This window comes from Corvus brachyrhynchos, unplaced genomic scaffold (assembly GCF_000691975.1).
Source record: "Corvus brachyrhynchos isolate BGI_N302 unplaced genomic scaffold, ASM69197v1 scaffold89, whole genome shotgun sequence".
Classification (NCBI taxonomy): Eukaryota; Metazoa; Chordata; class Aves; order Passeriformes; family Corvidae; genus Corvus; species Corvus brachyrhynchos.
The window spans coordinates 63,696-83,281 of NW_008246063.1; the positions used below are offsets into that span (position 1 = coordinate 63,696).

At 55.8% G+C, this 19,586-nt stretch overlaps 1 protein-coding gene across 3 annotated transcripts; it reads right to left on the bottom strand.

The window, feature by feature from the left end:
• Positions 1-595: 595 nt before the first annotated feature.
• On the bottom strand, positions 596-19,503 carry LOC103623879 (1-phosphatidylinositol 4,5-bisphosphate phosphodiesterase gamma-1-like). 3 transcript variants are annotated; one of them, XM_017746678.1, is made up of 32 exons: positions 18,887-19,501; positions 13,212-13,361; positions 13,009-13,102; positions 12,848-12,895; positions 11,842-11,926; positions 11,631-11,711; positions 11,505-11,539; positions 10,941-11,013; positions 10,742-10,843; positions 10,543-10,661; positions 10,381-10,466; positions 10,073-10,193; positions 9,814-9,982; positions 9,504-9,623; positions 9,241-9,348; positions 8,959-9,146; positions 8,569-8,760; positions 8,331-8,450; positions 7,883-8,066; positions 7,535-7,612; positions 6,216-6,319; positions 5,914-6,010; positions 4,755-4,821; positions 4,306-4,469; positions 4,094-4,190; positions 3,774-3,998; positions 3,014-3,162; positions 2,698-2,812; positions 2,419-2,580; positions 1,931-2,019; positions 1,646-1,830; positions 596-1,567 (listed from the first exon to the last, which is right to left on the bottom strand). In XM_017746678.1, the coding sequence occupies exons 1-32, from the start codon at positions 19,104-19,106 to the stop codon at positions 1,516-1,518; spliced, it is 3,879 nt and encodes a 1,292-aa protein (XP_017602167.1). In that variant the 5' UTR covers positions 19,107-19,501; the 3' UTR covers positions 596-1,515. The 3 variants fall into 3 exon arrangements, 2 of the variants coding, with proteins under 2 accessions (XP_017602167.1, XP_017602166.1); XM_017746677.1 differs by having other exon boundaries at positions 8,569-8,769; XR_001865997.1 differs by lacking the exons at positions 596-1,567; positions 1,646-1,830; positions 1,931-2,019; positions 2,419-2,580 and adding an exon at positions 4,498-4,522 and having other exon boundaries at positions 4,306-4,410; positions 8,569-8,769; positions 18,887-19,503.
• Between the last annotated feature and the right edge of the window lie 83 nt (positions 19,504-19,586).

Below are 19,586 nucleotides of genomic sequence, written 5' to 3' on the forward strand. Positions count from 1 at the left end.
AATCCCCGTGGATTCACGTGTGTTTCCATGGACCCAAATCCCTATGGATCTGTGCGTGTGTCCCCGTGGACCCAAATCCCTATGGATCCGTGTGTGTCCTCACAGACCCAAATTCTAGTGGATTCACATGTGTTTCCATGGACCCATGTCCCTGTGTCCTCAAAGACCCATGTGTGTGTCTCCATGGACCCTCATCCATATGGATTTGTGTGTTTTCCCATGGACCCAAATCCCTATGGATCCATGTGTGCATGTCCTCATGGACCCATGTCCCTATGGACCTGTGTGTGTCCCCGTGACCCCATGTGTGTCCTCATGGACCCGTGTGTGTCCCCGTGTCCCCATGTCATTGTGCCATGTGGCCCCATGGCCCTGTGATCCTGCATCCCTGTGTCCCTCTGCCTTGTGTCCTGTGTCCCCTTCCTGGGTGGCCTTGCCTGCCACAACACACCCCCAAGTGTCCCCACTGCTGCTGGGACAAGGGTGACACACTGGATCCAGGATGATCAAGCCACCTCCCATGGGACATCACCCACCCCGGGGACACTGAGGTGGCAGCAGAGCTGGGAAGGGACAGCAGGTCACAGCAGCGGGGTATAAATATTGGCTAAATAGATTTATTTTCATACAAAGAATACACAGGTCCTCCCTGCCGGGACACCCCGACCCCAGGGGACACCCCAAGATGTCCCCAGCCACTGCCAGGCCGGCCACCACCTCCACTGGCTTTACTGGCAGGATCTGTCCCTATTCCCAGAGCCTGGTGACAACTCTGGGTCACCCTCTGGGGCCACCTGGATGCCGGTATTGACCTGGCGTTTGCTCAGGGCAACCTGTCACAGGCCACCCTGCCCTGTGGGACACCCCCAGACTTGGTCCCCTGCTCCTTTGGTCCCATGCTGGGACATCTCTGGACATTTTGGGGTTCCCCTTGTGCCCTAATACTGCGGCTGGTACAGACACCCCCTCCCCCCACGCCGTATGTACACGCTGGATAAAAGAAGAAAATACAGATATTTATAGCAGGGGAGCAAAATACCCCCCTAACCCCCCCAAAAGTGTCCCCTGTGTCCCCATCCTGGTGCCTCACCACCAGCCAGTCCTGTCACCTGTGCCCAGGATGGAGGTGGCCGGTCCTGCCCCATCCTGGGCTGGCTGGGCCCCTGTGCCTCAGTTTCCCCATCAATCATGGGGCTGCCATGGGATGGTGGGACATTGAGAACGTCAGGTGAGGAGGAGCCACTGTGGCCACCCCGTGAGGACAAGGATGTGGCCACGAGCCCCAAAGAACATGGGATGAAGCTGGAGGCAGCTGGGATTGAAGCCCGTGTCCCACCTCCCACCTCACCCCTGTCACAGGCACAGCTACCCAAGGTCCCCTTTCATCCCCGAATTTGTCACGCCGCTGTCACCCAGCCCTGGGCATGGTGGGAGGTCTGGATGTGGCCACCCCACCTCCCTTTGTGGCAGGAGAGGAGGTGGCTGGGGGAGCTCCTCAGCTCGAGTCCCTCCAGCTCAGCTGCGTTTGGTGACCATCTGCCGGTCCCTCTTCTTCTTCTCCATCAACCTGGTGGGGAGCAGGTTGGTGGCCTCAGGGACCCTCCCAAGAGGGACCTCCCAAAGCCACAGGGAGGGGACAACTCACTTGCGGTTGCGGACTTCAGTGAGCTCCATGAGCCGCTCCTGGGCTGCCCGGAGCTCATCCAGGCGCTGCTGGTAGCGGGAATCGCAGCCGTTGGTGCGCTCATAGCCGGAGACCTGGCTGGAGAGCTCGCTGGCACGGTCCCGGAGCTGCTGGATGGATGAGTAGAGGTTCTCCTCATCTTCCTCCTGCTCCAAAACAAGCGTGTGAGGCTGGTGGGGCAGGCAGGATACCCCAAAGAGTTGGTCCCCCTTGTTCCAGGTTTCCCAAGCCGCCTGGGCCACCTGCCTTGGCGTTGATGATCTCGATGTGGATGAGGAGGGAGGCGAGCTCCAGGTCCTCGGTGTAGCTGTTCTTCAACGGCACCGACCGGTAGCCTGGACACAACATCACAACATGAACTCAGCACCACAGCAGGGTCTGAGCCCCTCACCATGGCCAGGACCCCAGGGTGATGATGCTGATGACAATTGCAGGGGGGTTGCACTAGAAGATCTTTAAAGGTCCCTTTCAACCCAAACCTTTCTATGACTCCATGATCTATGCTGGAGATGATGATGATGACGATGATGATAATGATTGCAGGGGGGTTGGACTAGATGACCTTTAAAGGTCCCTTCCAATCCAAACCCTTCTATGATTCCATGATCTATGATGGAGATGATGATGGTTGCAGGGGGGGTTGGACAAGATGATTTCTAAAAGCCCCTTTCAACCCAAACCCTTCTATGATTCCATGATCTATGATGGAGATGATGATGATGGAAGGACCATACCTGTTTTGAGGCCCTTGACGGGGAATGTGGCTTGTGCCAAGAAGTTGGGGTCACTGAACATGTCTTCCTCGTACACCACAAAGCGGAGGAAGGCGAACTCAGGGTTGTTGATGTCGAAGACAAACTGCTTGAAGAGCCAGACAGGGTTGAAGCCATTGTCAGCTGTGGAAGAGAGCACAAAAGCCGGTCCCATCACCCACATGTCCTCTCAAGAGGACCCCAGAAGGCACAATCAGGGTTGTCCCCAAGGGTGGGGACATCACCTGTGTGGTCCCTCACCTACAACATCTGTCTTGTTCTTGCTGTTGTCATACTCGGAGCCACAAACCTCCACCTCCACAAAGGGGCACACGATGCTCCTCCCGTTCTTGGGCAGGTGCCGGGCACCAAGGATCTGTGGGAGAAAGGGGCGGAAGAGGATGGTGAGGTCCAGCCACACTGGATGAGGAAGGACTCCGAAGAGTAACAAGCTCCATGGAGCAAATACGTGGCCGGAACATGTAAAAACCATCCCTGGTTGACCCAAAAATAAGGAAGGAGTTCCCATCTTGATGGTGACCACCTCAAGGTGGTTTTGCTATCCTTGCCCACTTGCCTGCAGCTGGACTGTGATGGGCTCCACAATCTTCAGGCTGTTCTTGTCAAAGGGGTCGAAGGTCTCGTCCCTCATGATGTCTGGCTGCAGGACGTAGCCGCTGCGGCCACCAAGCATGAAGAGCGCCTGGTTCAGCTGCATCGGTTTGTCTGTGGCCGTGGGGACAAAGAAGATCTGAGAGTGGGGTTCAGGGACCTCCCTGAGATCATTGGGTAGAAGGTCCTGCCCTGCAAACCCAACTAAGAGTCCCCAACCCTGGTTGGAGCAGCGATGCAGCTGAGTTTTGCATGACTCATCCAAGGGCTGCATGGAGATGTCCCTACCAGGATGAGGGCAAAGACTGGAGAGCATCCAAACCACCCATGTTCCCATCAGGATAAGGACAAAGGTTGGAGAGATCTTTCAAACGACCCCCTGTGTCCCCATCAGGATGAGACAAAGGTTGGAGAACATCCAAACCACCTCCATCAGGATGAGGACAAAGCTTGGAGAGATCATCCAAACCATCTCCTCTATCCCTATCAGGGTGAGGACAAAGATTGGAGAGATCACTTGAACCACCTCCTGTGTTCCCATCAGGATGAGGAAAAGACTGAAGGGCATCTAATCCACTCGTGTCCCCATGAGGATGGAGAAAAACGTTGGAGAGATCACCCAAACCACCTCCAACAAGATGACCCAGGGCAGAAGCATTGGGGATGGGAATTTTGAGACAACCTTCAGGGATGAGCCCAACAACAACCCCAGGAGCAGGACTTACCGGGCGTCTGGAAGTTGAGGGCCACAAGTTGGCTCCCGCAGATCCACATGGGCAGCGGGTCATAGTTGGAGGAGTCCAGGCGCTGTCCTTTGGGATAGATGCGGCTGAGCTGGCGGCGGTTGTACTGCAGGAACTTCTTGCCCTTGCTGCGGTTGGCGTATTTCTCCGCCTTGGTCTCCGGGAAGGAGGACATGTCCCGGTAACACGCCTTGTCCGTGCCAATCTCTGCAAGCACCGAGTGGCCATCAGGGAAGGAATGACATCTGGATGGTTCCTCCCATCTCTCTCTTCCCACACTCATCCCATTCTCCAGGACTTACTGTCCTCATCGAACGGCACCGGCCGGCAATACACGACGAGCTCCGAGAGCTCCAGTGCGATCTTCTTCCTCCGTTCCATGATCTTCCCTTCTTGCATCTGCATGAGGGAAAACAGGAGCTGCAAGTCTCCCCACAGACTCTTCCTCTGGAGATAGTAGGAACAATCTCCATGAGAAAGGGACCATCCAGCCCCATCCTCTGCGTCCCCTCACCCTGGCGTCGGCGTTCTGCGTGGCCTCCCGGATCTTGGCCACCCACTCGCTGAGTTCCTCCTGCGTGTCCGCGGCCACGTCCAGTGACTGGGCTGCGTGGGACATCTGCTGGGAATGGATGGTGAAGACAAATGGTTTGGAGCTCCTCCCGTCTTTGGAGATAACTATAAGGACATCAGAGGGGGGCTTTACTCGAAGACATTCCCAATGGATGGCTCTGTGGAGCAAACGAAACCTCAGCGGTCCCACTCCCAGGCCCCCACCAGCCCCTCCTGGCACCCCACCATCCATCAGGATCCTCCTCCTCTGAGGATCCCATTTTTTTAATGTGTGGCTTCAGGTTTCCCTGCTGAAACACGCCCATGGAATCAAGGGGAAATGTCCCCTGGATCATCTGGACATCCCAATTCCTCCAAATTCCCCCCAAATCCTTAAGCAGGGATACTCACCGATGTGGCAGGATGGGACATCAATGAAGCCCTTCAGGAAGTTCCCCAGGGGGCTGTTTTCTGATGACTGCAAGAGAGGAAGGAAGAGGGAAAATGTGGGAGGCCTGTGGGTTACAGGAAGCCACCCTTGAGCCCTCTGAGTCGGACAAATCCGAGCAAAAGAAGGGAAAAAACGCCCAGGAGCATCACCCAAAGAGCTGGGTTGGAGCAGGACCAGGAGCATACCCCAGCATCTGGATAAGGATCTGGGCTGGTACAGGGCTGGGAGCATCCCTCAGCCTCTGGATGAGTGTCCAAGCTGGCACGAGGCTGGGAGCATCCTCCAGCTTCCAAAAAAGGGTCTAAGCTGGAGTGGGGCCAGGAGCATCCCACAGCCTCTGGATAAGGGTCTGTCTTGGCACGGGATCAGGAGCATCCCCCAGATTCTGGATATAGGTCTGGGTTGGAGCGGGACCAGGAGCATCCCCCGACTCTGTGGGACCGGGAGCATCGCTCAGATTCTGGATAAGGGTCTGGGCTGGAGCAGGGCTGGGAGCATCCTCCAGTTTCCAGGAAAGGATCCAAGCTGGAGTGTAGCCAAGATTATCACCCAGCCTCCAGACAGAGATCAGGGCTGGAGCAGGACTGGGAGCATCCTCCAGCTTCCAGTAAATTGTCCAAGTGGAAGTGGGGCCAAGAACATCCCTCAGCCCCTGAATAAGAATCTGGACTGGAGCAGGAGCATGAGCATCTCCCAGCCTCAGGATAAGGGTCTGGGCTGGAGCAGGACCAGGAACATTCCTCAGACTCTGGGTAAGGATCTGAGCTTGTACAAGACTTGGAATATCCTGCAGCTTCCAGAAAAGGGACCAAGCTGGAGTGGGGCTGGGAGCATCCCACAGCCTCTGGATAAAGATATGGGCTGGAACAGGACCAGGAGCATTTCCCAACTTTCAGAAATAGATACAAGTTGGAGTAGGGCCAGGAATATCCCCCAGCCTCTGGATAAGGGTCTGGGCTGGAGCAGGACCATGAGCATCCCCCAGCCGCTGAATAAGGATCCAAGCTGGAGCAGGACCATGAGCATCCCACAGCCTCAGGATAAGGATCTGGACTTGCTCAAGACTCCTGGGAGCTTCCAGTGTCCTTGCTCCCAGGGTCCCGGGGAGGTGGCACTCACTGCCTCATCCTGCTCCTGCCCCTGGGTGCCGACGATCTCCTCCACGTAGTTGGCCGGGAACCAGAGCTGCTTCTTGCCCCCGTAGTCCCCCCGCCACCTGCAAAGGGGTGAGAGGATCAAGGCGAGCGGATGGATTTTGGGGAGGGGGGGACAGCGGTGTCCCTGCTGCATGCGGTGCCGGGGGGTGGGTGGAGAAGGGGCGGGGGGACAGAGAAGGAGGCTGAGTTAAATCCCGCTGTGGGAATACCCGGGGTGTCCCCTCCACCTCCCACCCATGGTGACACCCAAGTGACCGCCCTCACCAGCCGCCGTCCTGCTTGTCCACGTTGTGGATGATGGCCTGTTTGCAGAACGACAGCTCATCCTCCCGTTGTGCCTTGTAGTCATACAGAGCCTTCACCGTGCACTGGGGACACCGGGAAGAGGGACACATGTGTCACCACCCAGCATCCAGCTCCCTCCTCAGCCCCCAAGGTATGGGATCCTGAGGGTCTGACACCCCAAATTGTAGAATCATAGGGTGTTAAGGGGTTGGAATGGACCTTAAAGGTCATCTCAGCACAACCCATCCCACCATGGGCAGAGACACCTTCCACTATCCCAGGTTGCTCCAAGCCCCATCCAACCTGGCCTTGGACACTTCCAGGGACAGGGCATCCACAACTTCTCTATCCCGGTGTCTCACCACCCTCACAAAAAATTCCTTCCCAGTATCTAACCTAAATGTCCCCTCTTTCAATTCGTATCCATTACTCCTCATCCTGTCACTACAGCTCCTGACAAAAAGTCCCTCTTCAGCTTCCAAATTGCTCATGCCAGTGGGATGGGTTAGAGCGGACAGGAGGGCTGGAGGCGCCTGTGGTCCTGCAGGATCACCACGTTCAGAGCAGATCAGGTTCATTTTCTGGGACCTCCCAGTGGTTTCTCTTGGTGCACTGAAGGGTTAATCCCCTGATATTACCACATTCCCTGGAAAAAACCCTCTGGGTTAAGTTTTCCTGTGTGTGGTGTTGTCCTGCTGCAAAGGGACCATTAAGGCACCAGCAAAGCTGGACCATGGGATTGTAGAATCACAGGAAAGGAAACTTAGGGCTCCAGTCCAGCCTCTTCCAGGGTCAACTCCAAGACCAATCCAGTCTCAAAAACCTTCAAGGCTGGTGATTGGGTCAGCTTCAAGATGCACCTAATCCCAAAAACCTCCAAGGGTGGAGACTGGGTAAACTCCAAGACCAATCCAGTCTCAAAAACCTCTGAGGATGGAGACTGCACCACCTGAGAACTGACCCTAGACCTGTTTTTTTGGGATTCCCCAGTGCAAAGGGATTTTCTTGCTGTTGGGGCAAACTTCTTCCAGGTCCCTGCTCCAGGCTGGGGTCTCTCCAGTCCTGTCCCACCACCACTGTGACAATGCTGTCACTGGAGCTTAGACTGTCCCCAGATGACTGTGATGTGGGCTGGGTCCAGCTCCAGCATCACTTGAGGGCCAGAAAAACACAGCACAACATCACTTCTCGGGTCAGCGGTGGTGGGAGGTGTGGTGGATCTGGGGAAGGACCACCCAGGAACCCCATGTCATGTCCCACCAGCCACCACCTCCCAGGACACCAGCTCAGCCCCTTACCCTGGCCATTGGCATCTTGTTGGCCTCTACGTAGAAATGGGGGGTCCGCACCTCATACAGGGCTCCATAGTCCAGCTCCTGCAAGGAGAAATTCCTGAGGGGGTCACGTGGATGTGGGCAGGGGTTATGAGGAGATGAGAGGAGGTTGAGCAGGACCTAATATCCCCTTGCAACATGTTGGAAAAGGGAATTATGGTGGAGTTTAAATGCTGAGTAATGACTGTGGAATGAGCTTGGCCAGTTCTGGTTGGGCTCCAACCAAAATTCTGGAAGATGGTGGAGCTGAGGACAGAGCTTGGTTGCCCGTGGCACAGAACCTCTACCATCCCCACTGCTGGGAGAACTCACAGTGGTGCCCATCTTCTCCAGGGTCTCCTCATTGATGGGGTAGCGCAGCTTCATCTTGCGGTAGAGCGGGTGCTTCTCGTAGTAGCTGATGAGGTCCACAAGGCTCTCGAACTCGGCCGAGCTGCCCAGCATGAAGAGCCGCCCTTCCTGCTGGATGCGGCAGTGCTTGATCTTCCCCTCTGCCCTGGGGCCAGGAGAGACGGGAATGGGATGGGTGAGGGGTGGCCGGATCCTGGTTCGGTGATGGGGATGGGCAAGAGGTGATGCGTGGGGATGCCACCAAGGTGACCACCCCAAGGACATCACCACGGAGAGGGTTTCCCCTTCGCAACACCATCACGTGACCCACCGTGTCGCCCACAGCAAAGCTCTGCCACCTTGCTTGGGGTCACAACAGACAGTCCTCAGCTTGGCCAAGTCCAAATGGCCTCGTGGTGGCCACACTCACCGGAAGGAGATGGCATAGGAGTTGGGTTCACTGCGCTTCCGCACCAGGAATGCTCCATCCCGCGGGACCCGCATCAGCATGTGCTCGGCCTGGAGACGCGTCAAGCTGGCGTGGTACCACCTGGGCAGGGAGAACATGGAGATGGGGAGCTGGCATCAGCATCTCCACACCCTGCTGGGTCTGGAGGAGGCTGATGGGCCCATGGGATTGAGGGGATGGGGATTGGAAGGATCCTCACTCTTTGCTCTCATGGGCGTTTGGTTGGGGGACGGGGTCGGTGAGGCGCATCTCGAACTCGTTGCAGCGCAGCGGCACCTCCCTGTAGTGGCAGATGAGGCTGTAGAGGCTGTCGAAGACCAGGTTGTCCGTCAGGTAGAACTTGGTGGCCCCAGCCTCCTGCCGCGAGTGGATCCGGCAGTGCTGCACGCGGCTGGACCTCCTGCCATGGGGGTGGGAGAAAGCAAAGTCAATCCGAGTTCACATCCCCACCGTCTCGCACTTTGGGGTCTACATGCTGCACAAAAAGGTGACATTTCTCCCAAAAAAGCCATTCCAGCCACCAAACCAGGCACTGACTGGACTGTCACCCAGGCAGGGTGGGATCCTGCCTCTCTGCTGGAGCTCCTACCAGAAGGACAGGGTGTAGTCTCCCACGAAGGTCTCGCTCTCGCGCACCAGGAAGGTGCCGTCCTTGCCGCCCGTCTCGGTGCAGTACTCGTGCAGCAGCTTCTCCGCGATCTGTCGCCCGTCACGGCCACCCCCGAGCTTCCCATGGAACCACTTCTCCGTGAAGTGCAGCTCGTTGTTGTTGAACTCCTGCAAGTTCATTCCCAAGTGGGTGTTGCCACCCTGTCACCCTCCCCACAGAGTTGTCACCCTGCCCTGTGGACGTGTCCTGTCCATCACGCACCTCCTTTTGCTCCACCTCCTCTTCATCCTCGTTGAACTGGTAGCGGGATGTCTCCTCCGAGTAGTAAATCTTGTTGCTTGTCAGCACAAAATAATGAGGGCTCCAGGTCTGGGAAGGAGGAAGAGCATCACTGGGGTGAGAAGGAGGATGACATGGAGGGATGGAGCTTTGAGATGGGGTTTTTAATTCCTCCCATCCCCCACAGCATGGCAGTGGTCCAGGAGAGCCCATGCCAATCCCCAATGTCTGACATTGACCCTTACGTGGTCGATGGGGTCTTCAAGGTAGAGAATTCCATTCTTGATGGAGTTGCTGATGTCGTTCTCTGAGTAACTGGCGGTGGAGACCTCCTCGTACAGGTTCCCTTCGACCAGTTTCTTGTGCTGGGGGACACCCAGGGAGCGGAGCTCAGTGGTGGCCATGGTGTGCCCATCACATCGAGCTCCCAAACCTTAGGATCAACCTCCCACAGGTCCCTTCCCACCACCCCTTGTTCTCCTTGGCCATCTTTTGATGTAGAACCCAACACAATCTGTGTCCCTCCTGCAAAGAGGGGTTTTGCCTGCTCCTCACCTTGATTAGGATTTTCTTCTTGAGCTGGGTGGGCGAGGGCAACTCATCGGCGTTGATGTCCACTGGCTTGGTGAGGAGCATGTCCCCAAAAACCTTCTTGAAGTGGGAGGCCATGTTCCTCTGCTGGACGATGCTGCAGTGGTCCTCGATGGAGAGGATGACAGGGAACCTGGAGCAAGCAGGTGGGAATGGTGACCTCAGATAAAGGTGAGGAAAAGATTGCCAGAACTTGGGAATCACTGGGGGATCTGGGGCTTACTCGGAGGTGACAAAGGCGTGCTCCTTGATGGTGTGCAGCACATCCAGGAATTTGATCTTGGAGGTGAGCGTGTGGCCATGGTAGATGATGGGGAGATCATCCGGGCCATCCCAGCAATCCACTGAGAAGGAAAACACCTTGGTTAATTCATGTTTGCCACCAACTACGTGGTGGGAACCATTTTTTTGAGACCCCAAAGGACAGTGAAAGATCTTCTGCCCTGGTACCACGGGATGGGGGCAGGGAATGGTCTGTTTGATGGGACATGAGGGATTCCAGCATCCCTGTGAAGGGCTGGTGGGACTCACGCTCGATGCAGCGGCAGCCCATCCTCAGGCACCGGGCATACGCTTCCAGGGAGGACTCACTGGAGAACTGATCTCCTGTCAGGTACCTGCAGAGGAGAGACAAAGATGAAGGGATGCTCATGATTGTCCCTGAGAAAAGCCCATGTGAGGAAAACTCCTTACGTGTTGTGGGATGAGGAGATCCAGTACTGGGACAAGGGGTGGTTCATCTCCTCGGGCACAACGCGCTCGTACTTAGCATCCATCACCATGTTTTCCTTGGAGAAGAGGTATGTGAGGAACTGGGGGGGGAGAAGCAGAGAGGTCAGAGTCTGATGGGGCTGGGGAGATCCCTGTGGGGACACTGCCTGGGGCCACCCACCTCATCCAGCTGGAAGGAGGGATCCGACGCCTCGTTGGAGCTCTCCTTGAGGTAGGAGCACATGTAGTCCCGCACCAAGCCCACGTCACTGGCCCAGGATTCCTGGGATACAAACATGGCTGTTGTTAGCGGGGGTGGAACTGGGCTGGAGCATCCCATGGGGGCTCCCTAAGCTGCAGAGTTCTCGGGGAAACCCCACCTTCTGGTCGTGCAGCAGGAACTTCTGGAAGTCGTAGAGGGACACTTGGCACAGCTCGGGGCGGTCCACGTTCCTGGGACAAGGAGCATCCACCAGTGAGGACCAGGAGAAGGAACTGGGATAGATCAAGTCAAGGCCTCCAGTGCCCACCTGCAGCTCAGCCTCCCCATGACCCCCACTCTTGCCAGTCCCTCCCCCTTGTGACTGGGAGAGGCCAGCACCAGCTGGAATGTGCAGCGTTGTCCAAGGATACTGGGAGGAGGGCAGGGTGACAAGTCCCTACATCCCTGGCAGCCATCACATCTCCCATCCCTGCTTCCATCCTCTCTCCCATTCCCACTCCAGTGTCTGCTCACCTCTTCTCCCATCCCTGCTCCTATCTTTGCTTCCATCCCAGCTCCCATCGTTGCTCCCATGCCTTCTGCACCCACGTTCCCATCCTTTCTTCCATCCCTGCTCCCTCTCCTATCCCTTCTCCCTGCTCTGCCCCACAGTCTGGCAGTATTTCCTTCTCCATGGATCCAACTCTTGGAATATTGATTGGGATGGGAGCTGGGAACTCACCGCAGGGGGAAGGAGAGCTCCAGCTGCTCGATGACCTGGAAAGCAGAGGAGGGGTCCAGGCTTAGCTGGAGGGGAACACATCACACCAGGATGGGGACATTTGGGAGGCCAATCTACGGATCTTACCGACTTCTGGGCATCAAACATCAGGTTTTTGTAGAACTGGATGAAGTGGGAAAAAGTCATCTCATTCCTGGCTTCCACTTCCTGTGGGAGATGGGGCTGGATGAGAGTGGTGCCACCCAATCGGAGCCAGGGACACCAGGATGGCTCCAGCCCATCTGGGGTGGGTTGAAGAGCATCTCCCTCATAGCTGGGATGTCCGGAGGGTCCTTACCACGAGTTTATCCCTCAGGAATCTCATGTTGGGAACTCGGTAGTTAACCTGGGGCAACATCGCCTTCAGGTCCTTCACCGTGATGCTGCCAGAGGGAAAACCAGAGTCAGGGCACTGCCAGACTGCTGGATGGCTCCCAGCTCCCAACACCAAGGGTGCCACCCCAAATCTTGGTGCTTGGCATGGGGATCCCACCCTCCTGTCCTGTGGATCCCTGCAGTGGCTCAGGAGCCAGGGAAATTGTGGATGCCCCGTCCCGGGAAGCGTCCAAGGCCAGGTTGGATGGGGCTTGGAGCAACCTGGTCTAGTGGAAGGTGGAACTGGATGATTTTTAGTGTCCTTTCCAACCCAAACCGTTCCGTGATTCCATGTTTCTGAGATGAATTATGTGGTGGCTGGACGAGTGTGAGCAGAGAGACAAGGAGAAGAAAAATCCAAGAACCAATCAGGAACTCTAAGCCATCATCCCACTTGGAGATGATGCCCATTCCCATCCCCATAATAATTTAAGTCCAAAGAACGGGATGATTTTTAGTGTCCTTTCCAACCCAAACCGTTCCGTGATTCCATGTTTCTGAGATGAATTATGTGGTGGCTGGACGAGTGTGAGCAGAGAGACAAGGAGAAGAAAAATCCAAGAACCAATCAGGAACTCTAAGCCATCATCCCACTTGGAGATGATGCCCATTCCCATCCCCATAATAATTTAAGTCCAAATTCCCTTGGTTTTGGGGTTTTCCTGTCTTGGGAAGATAATTATGGGCTGCATTAATGGCCTGGCCCCTCTGGCACTGGTGGAAATGTGGCATCAGGGTCCCTGTGGTCCTCACAGTGACAAGGTCATGACCTGCACCCAAATCTCTGATTTTCGGTGCCTTCAAGCATCCCAAACCCCCTGGTTCCTTGTCCCACAAACCTCACCCCCAGTCTGGCTCAACCTCCAGATTTGGGATGCAGCTGGGGGAATATGGTCCTGTCCAGCTGAACCCACCGTGCTGGTGCTCACCTGCCTTCCCGTGCTCGGTCCATCCCATCAAACTGCTTCCGTAGCCACCTGGGAAGGAAGGGATGGACAGAAAGTGCTCAATCCCAAAGAGGACCAAGCCCAGGGTGGGTTTTCTCCCCAAAACAGGGACCAGGAAATGGGATCTGGTGGTCCTTCCTCACCTCTCAATCTGCAGCGGGGTCTGGGCTCTCTGGGTGTCAGCCACCAGCCAGTTGAGCCCCGTTATCCACAGGTTGATGTCCTCCTCGCAGAAAGCTGGAGGAGGAAGAGCAGGGTGGTGAGGTTGGGATGGGAATGATGGGATGCTGGGAGGGGCGTGGGACCCCAAATATGGACACAGGGAATGGGGAAGGACCCAACTCACCAGCCACGCTGAGCGTCCGCAGCCTGAAGTCCATCCCGTAGAGGATGATGAAGCACATGGTGAAGTCCAGCTTGCGAGCATCCTCGGGGTAGCGCTCGAAATCCCGGGAATTCTTTCCCAGGCGGATCTCCTTGATCTCCCGAATGTCGACTATGGGGAGAGAGGAACATGGAACTGTCCCCTGCCACCACAGTCCCAGATGAGGGGCTCAGGGAAGTGGGAATTCCAAAAGACCATGTGTCCTCTGGAGAACCTTGTCCCCAGGATGGGACACCCCCAGGAGCGTGTGATGGAACTGTGGGTGCTGTGGCCACTTGTCTTTGAGGGAGACATGTCCCCAGTGTCCTCCAGTGATGTGTGATGGCACCATAGGTATGGCACGTCCTTTGGGGAACCGTGTTCCCAGGATGGGGTGTCCCTGTGGCACTGCCCATCGGAGTGGGATGGCACCGAGGTGCCAAGGCCATGTGTCCTCCAGGGATCCGTGTCCCAGGATGTCCCCAGGATGGGGTGTCCCTGCACTGCTGCTGCAGCTGAGTGACACCACCACGGATGCCATGGCCATGTGTCCTCCAGAGATCCGTGTCCCAGGATGTCCCCAGGATGAGGTCCCTGCAGTGCTGCTACAGCTGTGTGACAAGACCAGGATGCCATGGCCACGTGTCCTCCAGGGATCCACATCCCAGGATGTCCCCAGGACGGGGTGTTCCCTGCAGTGCTGCTGCAGCTGAGTGACACCACCATGGGTGCCACGGAGAAGCGTCATCCAGGGATCTGTGTCCCAAGGACAGGGTGTCCCTGCAGCCCTGCCTCCATGTGCCTGATGGTGCCTCATCCCTGCGTCTCCAGGAACTGGTGTCCCCAGGACATGGCATCCTGACAGGGCTGCCCACTCCTTTCCCAGTTTTGTGGCTGCCACGCGTCCTCCAGGCTCATCCTACCCCATCCCAACCAGCAAATCTCCAGTCACCTCGTCTTCCCCATGCCAAACCCTGTGCTGGGATAGGCTGAGCTTGTGTTTTCATTGGAGAACTCTTCCCAAAAGTGGCAATTTGGAGCCCTGGCAGCCGGGACCGCAGGGTGTTGCTTTCCTGCTGCTCTGCTCCTTCATTATCCTGCTAAATAAAGCTCCAATGGTGGCGGCAGGGCTGGGTTTCCGGGCAATTTTCTCAGTGGGCACATCCCACTGGGAGCAAGAATAATAACATAATATTCGGAACAATGCACAAAATTGTTCTTGATCCCACAACCATCACCCCCTGGGCAGGTTTGTCCTCTGGGAATGAGCCACCAACACCGGAAAGGGCTTTGTGTGACCCAGGGCAGCCGGACCACCTCGCCAGGGGTATTGTCCTGCCGAGGAAATGGGTCATTTCCCGGAGAATTTCCAGCCTGACTGCGTTTCCGATGTGGTGGTAGGGAAGGCTGCAGACGTGCCTCGGTGGAAACCCTCAGTCGAATCCAAAGGGGAATCCAAAGGGGAAAGAAAAGCTGAATGCAGAGAGGAATAAGGGATGGGGGAGGAATCGGGCTGATTAAGCAAGAAAAGAGGGGAAGAATAGTTTTTCTTGGCGGAAAAGCTCCAGGAAACAGTGGAGGCTTTATCCAGCCTTCTTTTGCTGGATGACCGCAAGCCAAATTTCATGGATCAGGGTGGGATTTTAGCACAAGTGACATACAGGAGCTCTGCACCCCAGCACGAGCTTTGTTTTGGGGCAAGATCTAGAGGAATGAAACTCTGTTGTCTCCGCATGGCTCCCATGGCTTGAAGCAAACCCTCTTCCATAAAAACAGGCAGATTTGGGGGATAAAAAGGGGTTTATAGGTTAAAAAACAGCCTCTCAACCCCAAACTTCCCCATCCACAAGGTGCCAGGGAGGGGTGAGAAGCCATTGGCTACCAGGGCTTTGCTAACAAGTTGTAATGCTGCTATTCCTTGGATTTAATTCCTCCAGAATCCGGCCTTGCACCTGAACTCTGGGTTCTGTTCCTAATCCCAGGATGGTTTGTGTTGGAAGGGACCTTAAAGATCATCTCATTCCAGCCTCCACCATGGGCAGGGACACGTCCCACTATCCCAGGTTGCTCCAAGCCCCATCCAACCTGGCCTTGCACACCAGCCCAGGTTGCTCCAAGCCCTGTCTAACTTGGCCCTGGACAATTCCAGGGAAGTGTACATCACCCTCATTATAAAGAACTTATTCCAAGTATCTAAATCTAACCCTGCCCTCGATCACCCATTCCCTGTGTCCTGTCCCTCCAGCCCTTGGCCCAAGTCCCTCTCCAGCTCTCCTGGAGCCCCTTTAGGCTCTGGAAGAGGCTCTGAGCTCTCCCTGGATCCTTCTCTTCTCCAGGTGAACACCCCCAGCTCTCCCAGCCTGCCTCCAGAGCAGAGGAGCTCCAGCCCTTGGAGCATCTCCATGGCCTCCTCTGGACTCGCTCCAGCAGCTCCACGTCCTTCTGCTGTTGGAGACCCCAGAACTGGAGGCAGAATTCCAGGTGGGGTCTCACCCGAGCGGGGCAGAGGAGCAGAATTCCCCCTTTCCTGCTGCCCACATTATGGGATCAGCCCAGGACATGGGGGAATTACTGGGTTGTCAGCACCAGTTTTTCGTCCACCAACACCCCCAAATCCTTCTTCCCAGGGCAAACAGCTCATTCCCATGAAAAACCAGGGGAAGAGGGAGCGGCGCGGGGCTGCACAATACACCCGAGCAGCAGCTTCCTGGAAACCACATCTGCAGCGGATTTGCCTCGATCCTGTCAGGACTCTGTCTCCAAACTCCTCCCCGCATTGTCTCCATTGTCCCGGGCGATTAAAACACTCTGGAAGTCGGTTCCAGCTGCGAAAATCCCTTTTCTTTTCTAATGCAAAGCAAGGAGCGTGGTGCAAAAAAGATTTGGAATGGTGGGAAGATGATGGAGGAGCAGGTTCTGCCCAGTGGGATTTTAGGGATGCTGAGAGCCTGGGAGTTTTTTCAGGCATTAGGAGGGAAGTAAAGGGAAGGGAGGAAATGGTTGTGCTGGGAATTCCTGCAAAATGACCTAGACACCTCAGTCATCCCTTCTTGCAGGATGTGGCAGCTCAGACTCTCCTGGACAGGGGGAATTGGGAGACTGTATCCCACCGGGATCCCTGTCGTGTGATTTAAAAGCTGGAATAAAATATTTCCTCCTGGTCCAACAGCGATAAATCCCAACTGGATTTTCTTCTCCCCTAAAAGTCCTGTTTCTAATTATTTGTCATTAACAAGGCTGGAGGTGTCATCAAACCATCTGTCCAAAATCCTCTTGGATTTTCCACACTGCCTTCACCCCTATTTCCTTTTAATTTCTTGTAAAGATTTCTTTTTTGGGCTGTTTTCCAGCAGATTCCTTGCTCTGGGAACTGGGGTCTGCTGAGGGCGACAAGGTGGAAGTTCTCCAGGATGAGGTTAATTTTGGCGGCCATGCTCCAGGCAATCCCAGGCATGGACACATGGACACATGGACACGTGTCCAGAGGACGCTTAACGAACCGTGTAATTATCCTGGAGGTCCAGGGAAAGGCCAGGATCCATGTCCTGGCCCTGACAGTCCCTAACAGAGACATCAGCACTTCCCACTAATCCCTCTCCAAGCGGGATGCCGGCTTGAAGGGAGGGATTTCAAATGGTCCAGGCAGGCGTGAGGTCTGGGAGATCCTGGCACTTCCATAAGATCACGGAAAGTTGGAAGATGTGAGCACAGAGAGATGGAGCAGGGGGTGAGGATGCTCCAGCCCAGCACCAGGATGGGGATTTCTCCCGCTCCTAACTGGGAAAAGCGAATGGTGGGATAGGGTAGCAGGATTGCACCATTTCCAGAAGGATTTTCCTCCTTTTTTCACCCTTCTGGATGGCCTTGGAGGATGCCTGCTCATTCCCACGGGGAAGATTGAGCTGTTGTATGGGAAAAGACAGATCCTAAGGCTCCAGAGGGGAAACTGAGGCACAGCATCGTGAGCAACCTGAGATCCTGACCCGGCAGCGCACGGCGCTTCCGGAAAAAACAAGGAGCTGGAAATGTGTTATTTCCATGACTGGATAACGAGCTCTTCTCCATGAGGACCTAAAACACCTCTCCAAAGCTGGGTGCCCTTCATCCCATCACCTCCTGCTCCCACAAATCTGCTCCTGTATCCAGGCACAGATCCTGCTCATGGCTGCGCTCTGCTCCGAGTACCACCCTCCTTCCCGGCTCAAAGCTGGAATTCAGCCTCAGCACCAGCCCTCCAAGCAGGAGCTGAACCTTCCTGGGGATTTTTGAGGGAGTCATTGGTGATTTTGGAGGAGGCCCTCCAGGAAAAAGGCACCTCCCAAACCTCTGGGATGGGCTTTGCCATCATCCAGGTGAGGCGATATCCCAAAACTGAGTTCCTGCCCTGCACAGGGATGTGGGATGAGGTGATGGTGTAGCTCCATGTCACCCCAGTCCCAGGTTTCATCCACTGGATTTTTTTAGCTCAATTAAAGCTTTGAGGTAATGAGCACCAAGACATGGAGCCCCAAGAATCCCCAGTGTTGGGAGAATGCCCCAACAACCTCCCAACCACCAGTGAATCCACATGGAAAGGTGATTTTTATGGATGCTCCAGTGGGGTTTTGGAGTTAAAAGCACCGTGAGCAGGCACAGCGGTGACCATTCCTTTCCCTCCTTCCCAGGGAGGATATAAATCCCTGTGGATGAAACGGGAGCAGCTTGATCCCACAGAGCAACTTCCGAGGTGAGATGGAGGAGGTGAGGGTTGCTCAGCCCAGCAGCTCCTGCTTTTATGGGAATCACCCTGTGGCCAGGCCCTGACACTGTAGGACATTGCATAGCAGGGAACATCCCACCGTGGTAGGACATCCCACTCTGTGGGCTGGAATTCCACAAACAGTCACCCCACCATGGCAGGACATCCCAACACATCCAGGAACCCCACAGCCAGCTACCCCTCCATGGAAGGACATCCCACCACAGCCAGGAACCCCACAAACAGCTACCCCACAACCAGCTACCCCACCATGGAAGGACATCCCACCACAGCCAGGAGCCCCACAGTCGGGCACCCCACCACAGTAGAACATCCTGCCATGGCCACAAACCCCACAACCAGATCTCCCCATGGTAGGACATCCCAACACAACCAGGAACCCCAGAGACAGGCACCCCACCACTGCAGGACACCCCAAGACACCCAGGCACCCCACAACTAGTCACCCCACTACAGCAGGACACCCCACAAAACCCAGGCACCCCAGCACATCCAGGTACCCCACAACCAGTTACCGCCTATGTTAGAACACCCCAACACATCCAAGCACCCCACAATCAGTCCCCCCACTAAAGCAGGACACCCCAACACATCCAGGCACCCCACAATCAGTCCCCCCACTAAAGCAGGACACCCCAACACACCCAGGCACCCCACAATCAGTCCCCCCACTAAAGCAGGACACCCCAACACATCCAGGCACCCCACAATCAGTCCCCCCACTAAAGCAGGACACCCCAACACATCCAGGCACCCCACAATCAGTCCCCCCACTAAAGCAGGACACCCCAACACATCCAGGCACCCCACAATCAGTCCCCCCACTAAAGCAGGACACCCCAACACATCCAGGCACCCCACAATCAGTCCCCCCACTAAAGCAGGACACCCCACTCACTGTCCCCCTCCACCTTCTCGGGTGTCCTGCTCCAGATGATCTGGCGCGTCTCCAGCTTCACCTGGAAGGTTCTTCTCTCCGGCCTCTGCGACTTCTTCTGGTAGAACAAGGTGAGGACGGTGCCCATCTCCAGGCAGCGCAGGATCCTGCCCATGTCCCCCGGCTCCATCCTGGCGTCCTCCAAGAAGCCATTGACGCTGTTGAGCCTGGCCATGGACATCTTCACTGCTCGGCCATCGCCCGGCGGAGCCGCACAGCCGGGGTTGTCTCATGCAGGAAAGGACGGAACCAAAGGGCCGAAAGCTTCCCTGGGGGATTTTTCTGGGATCGCCCCGGGCGTGGGTTTCCTCTACGGACGAGCGGAGCACGGCCAGGACACGCAGCCGGGATTGGCGACAGCGGGGAGGAGGAAAAGGCCGGGCTGGAGGTACCGTGACCTTCGTGTCACCAAGGCTGGATCCGGCCCTGGCGTTGGCATCCAGCGGCGGTGGGAAAAGATGGACAACGCCGGCCTTGCTCGCGGTTGAGTATTTTTTGGACGTGGAGAGGGAAAAATCCAGCCCAAAAAAAAAAAATTAAAAAAAAAAAAAAAAAAAAAATCACAGAATGAGTACGAGAGAGGGGCATCACCAGTTTTTTGTTTGCGAAAAACCAACACAAAATGAAACCAAAACACATTGTCTTTTCTGTTTTTCATATC